Raw genomic sequence first — 5,181 nt, forward strand, 5'->3', positions numbered from 1 at the left:
GCGTGTTGCTGTTGGAGTTGATGTTGTTTCTGCTGTAGCTGGTTCGATTGTTGGCTCTGCAGGTGCCGCTGCTGCAGCTGGTTCTGTTGTTGCTGTTGGGCTTGAAGAGGATGTTGCGTCTGCTGGTGTTGCTGCTTCTGCAGCTGGGCTGTGGCCCCTTGCTTTGCCAGAGCGTGCGAGAAGGGGCCCGTGGCATTAGAATCAATAATGCTCACTGCTCCAACACTGGCACAAAACGGGGCAGCACTTTGAGTCCAGGAGCCAGCTGGCTGCCAGCTGAAGCTCCCCTTGGAGGGCAGGCGGTCGATCAGAACAGAGGCAGCCCAGTTGGGGGGCATGGTGCTGCCAGCTGCCGCAGCCCTCTCTTGGCTCATTCCCAAATCGGAGCCGACAGACTGGCACTGCCCACCCCTCGCTGAAGTCTCGGGCACCGCGGGGGGCTGCGATTTGAGTGGGCCACTCTCTGCTTCACTGTGGATCATCCCGTTTTTCCTTTGACGGGACGGGCTCGACTGAACTGTGCCAGTATTCTCACCGAAGAACGAGATCTGCTTGCCTTTCCGCTTGGCTGAGCTTTTGCCCGGTGCCTGCACGTTCATTTTCACAGTTGCATCTGGACAAATAACCCTGCTCCACAATCCACCCCCCACCCCGCAACCACCAATCCAACCTCTCCCACTTTTCACTCTTAAGCTCTACTCTGGTGAGCACCTCACGGGGTCTGGACTATAAACACAATGGCCAAGTGCCAGGAATAAATCGCAGACGTTTGCTCTGTGCCAATATGTCAAAACAACCACACCGCCATAGCCAGCCTCGCTGCTGCCCAACGTCCAAGCAGCTAATTTCCGTACTTGCTTTCAGAGATCTGGAGCAACCTGCAAGAACAATCAAGGTCAAACATTAGCAAAAAGAAAAAATCATGGCGAGCTTCATTCCACTCTTTAAAAAGGAAAAGAAGCAAAAGTAACCAAAAGAAATTGAAAGGTGATTGCCCAAATTCATAGTTCAACCAACAATACAAAACTATCAGCGACTTCTTTCACAATAAACACACAGGGCCACAATCTTGCAGAACCTTTTCCACACCATAAGATGCAATGGGTATGTGGCTATACCTTTCAAGAGTTCAGATTACCCCCTTCCACGACCACTGCATAGCACCCAATTCCTGCCTGGCTGGCTGTTCCAAAGTGGTCACGACGTAAAAGCAAAACGCTCCCGTGGTTTATGCCTCCAAGCTCAGCACATTTGCTTGCCGCCAACCTGTGCAGTTAGTCTTGGAAGCTCTGAGCCCTGCTGGAAACATTCCACTCAAAGCAATTGCTGCCAGAACCTCCCTGGCTTACTTGTTCAGCCAAGCTCACAGTTGAAGATTTCTGAGAGGCTAGTGCTGCTTGCATGATTGCTCTGGCCTGTCACTACACATACCCTGGAATGTTCCACTGTTGTAATATCGTAAAGAGTAGCTCTGAACTTTAAAGCTAATGCACACTGCCACGGGAGATAAAGAGTTTGCGGTGTGCAATACAGAAACAAAACTATAGCATCAGGAAGTCAGTGTAGTGACTAACTGTAACTTGAAGCTACAATCTGCAAACCTAAAGTATCACTGTGACTCGGAATTTGTGCTTGGCTTTCCCCACTCTACCCCCCCCCCCCCCCACCTCACACAACAACGCACAATTCCATGGGACTCAAGGGCAGGGAATTCTCTTCCATTGCGCCCTCCACTTGGTTAGTCAGCCAAGCAATTCTAGACAGTTGATGAATGTTACTTGCAATTTAATGGCACCTGCAGTTACAACAACACTGGTGTGTGCCATAGAATTGAATCTCGGATCACTAACTCTTGATTTACAGTGTGTGAAGATCTGCTTCATCTCCGCAGTACTTAACTGAAACCACAAACAGAAATTTGTGCAAAAATTACAATCCCTAAGCAGACTGTGATGTTCTTATTACTGCAGTGTGACTCAGAACGTATTGTTTATCTGACTATTTATCATAATGCTGCTTCAGGAGCTTCCTGTGCACAAATTGCTGCCCCATTTCTTATAATACTAACAGTGACAACAGCAAAAGGGACTTCACTGGCTCTCAGTGCCTGAACATGTCCAGAGAAACCTTTCTTCCTTTGACAGTGTGGACAAGGACAGGTGCAGGCAGTGATTAGGGCTATGCTAGTGTCTGATTCAGGAACAGGGAAGGAAGCTGGCTTTGGGAGCAGCATCTGTGGAGAGAGACAGACAGAATTAACATCACCGCTGGGCTTTGGAACTGAACTGCTGAAACATCATCACTGGTGCAGTGTCAGAAACACAGCAGCCAGTTTGCACACGGCAATCTCCAATAAATATGAGAATGACTGGATAATCTGTTTCTGGTGCTTGAATGATGAATATTGGCCAGGACACCAGAATCTTTTACATCCACCAAAGATGGGAGATATGGCCTCAATTTAACATTTGAACTAAGAGATGGCTCAGCCTTTACTGAGTTACAGCACGGAAACAGACCCTTCAGCCCAACTTGTCCACACCAACCAGGTTTCGCAAACTGAACTACTCCCATTTGCTGCTATCCCTCTAAACCTTTCCTTATCCATGTACATGTCCAAATGTCTTTTAAATGTTGTAACTGTACTCACCTCTACCACTTCCTTTTGCAGCTTGATCCATATACGCATCACCTTGTGTGTGAAAGAAGTTGCCCTCGTTTCCCTTTTAAATCTTTCCCCTCTCACCTTAAACTTATGCCCTCAAGTTTTGGACCGCCCTATCCTGGGGAAAAGACCCTGGCTATTCACCCTATTAATGCCCCTCACAATTTTACAAATCTCTTATAAGGTAAACCCTCAGCCTCCTATGCTCCATGGAAAAAAAGGTCTCAGTCTATCCAGCCTCTCCTCATAACTCTAACCCTCCAGTCTTGGTAACATCCTTGTAAATCTTTATTGCACCCTTTCCACTTTAATAACATCCTCCTTTTAGCAGAATTGTACACAGTACTCCAAATGTGGCCTTAATGTGCTGCACAGCCATAACATGACATTCCAATTCCTGTACTCAATGCTCTCACCGATAAAGGCAGGCATGCCAAATGCCTTCTTTACCATCCTGTCTACATGTGACGCCACTTTCAAGGAACTGTGTACCTGAAACCCTAGGTCTCTTTGTTCAACAACACTTCCCAGGGCCCTACAATTAACTGTGTAAGTGCCTCCTTGGTTTATCTTACCAAAATGCAACACCTTTCTGCACAGGAGTGAGCCAGGATTTTTATACTGAAGACGAGTCCTGGAGTGGGACATGAACCCATAAACTTTGTGATTCTAGGAGAAGACTGGTACCCGCTGAGCTATAGCCAGGGCCACGGCAGTTAGTTACATCAGGGCTCAGTCACAGCTGTGCTCAGCTCAGGGCCAGGAACCGGGCCTATGATTTCTCTGGTTGTAGCTACTCAACAGTATATTAACACAGTCCCATCATTGCCAGTATGTAGACCAGCATTTAAACAGCATGTTTTACAGTTAATACACCTTGTGCAAACTTCTGATCCATTTTGAACATAATATTCTCTTGTGAAAAAAGGACGTTTATAGAGCAGTCCTCGGAGAACAAGGAAACTACCCGTGGTTAATAGTATTCCTGACAAAGGAGTATTACCATAAGAAGCCACATGATTCATTTTAGTTAATTTGCCAGAAAAAGCCTACCCCACTCCCCCAATATAACATTTAACTATTCCCAAACTTTTCCTGGATTTGACACATCCAGAAGTACACACAAATTGCCAGCAGACTGTCTTGCTAAGAGTTTTTAAAAAAAACTTCCTCAACTGAGAGTTTGACTTCCTGTGACCTACTATTGTGGCAACTTATAAAAACTGAACTTTACATTTTTCTAGTGATCTACTCTATAGACAGCGTGCAATTTCTCACTAGCGCACTTTGTCAGCCACACTTGAAATATTGTGGAAAGCCAAAGAAGCGGCAAATACTTTAAAATTATTTAGCAATCACTGGGGAGAGTTAAAGCTCAACAAATTCAACATAATATGAATCAAACGCTTTGTGTTCACAGTTTCCTGAAGAAATACATTCATCAATCCAACTCACCACTGTAGGCAGATGGTAGTATGACACGCATCACTGAACTAGTGATCCAGAAGCTCAATCAAATGTTCTGCAGACATGGGTTCAAATCCCACCAGGGGGCAAAATCTGAATGGTGGAAGCAGGCGGAATCTAAATCCAATTACCAAATCTAGGATTGAAAGCTAGTCTCACGAACAGTAACTCTAACTATTATTACTGACACAGTATGGATTTCAACAATGTCCTTCACTGGGTCTGGCTGAATACAGCAAAGTGCTTGATTGACTCTTAACTGTCCTTTGAAATGGCTCAGCCAGTAACTCAAGGGCAATTAGGGACGGGTCGCTGCCTGCAATGCCTACATCACATGGGAATAAAAAATGAACTTCCAAAACTCTGTCCATCAATCCCCTGAAAGCTTGGCTAGAGAGTAAAAATAAAAACACAGATGTACTACACAAACCTGTATTTGTAACCAACTTGTTCAGAGATGTTATTTCACATCTCTGGAGCAGGTGGGACTTGAACACGGGCCTCCCAATTCAGGGGCAGGGACACTACCACAGCACCACAAGAGGCTCCTATAATGCTCACCACTACTGAGTTTGTTGAAAAGGAGGGAAGACAAGCAATTACATAGCAGCTTTCACATCCTCAGGACACCCCAACCATCAAGACATTCATTGAAAATCTCCTGAATCGTTGCAATGTAGGAACTAATTTGGAGCTAATTCGTGCGCAGCAAGCTCCCATAAAGAACAATGAGGCAATGATTAGATAACCTGTTTCATCCATAGATGTTTGGACACCGGAGGGGGAAACTCTTCTACTGTTTTCAATTGCTATCTCAGAATCTTGCATCTAATTCAAAGGCAGGTGGAGCCTTGGTTTAATGGCTCAGCTAAAGGATGATGTCTCTGACAGTGCAGCATTCCCTCGGCCTGGAAGCAGAATGTCAGACTGGATTAGGTAATAAATCCATAACCGTTTGATGCAAAAGGTTAGAGTCCCTGACATTTTTAATTACCCGTGTTTGCTGTCCTAAGTTGAACCAAATCCACAGAGATTTGTGGGGGGGGGGG

General features: G+C 45.6%; 1 protein-coding gene across 3 annotated transcripts in view; it reads right to left on the reverse strand.

Annotated features, from left to right (window-relative positions):
- mideasb (mitotic deacetylase associated SANT domain protein b) overlaps positions 1-5,181 on the reverse strand; it is a 69,862-nt gene that overhangs the window by 33,186 nt on the left and 31,495 nt on the right. For all 3 annotated transcript variants that reach the window (XM_020509714.2, XM_020509713.2, XM_048599628.1), the window contains exon 2: positions 1-878. This exon is cut by the window's left edge and continues 1,042 nt beyond it. In XM_020509714.2, coding sequence (XP_020365303.2) covers positions 1-599 — 599 coding nt within the window. In that variant the 5' untranslated portion in view covers positions 600-878. The remainder of the gene's footprint in view (positions 879-5,181) is intronic.

Source organism: Rhincodon typus, chromosome 8 (assembly GCF_021869965.1).
Source record: "Rhincodon typus isolate 14 chromosome 8, sRhiTyp1.1, whole genome shotgun sequence".
Lineage (NCBI taxonomy): Eukaryota > Metazoa > Chordata > Chondrichthyes > Orectolobiformes > Rhincodontidae > Rhincodon > Rhincodon typus.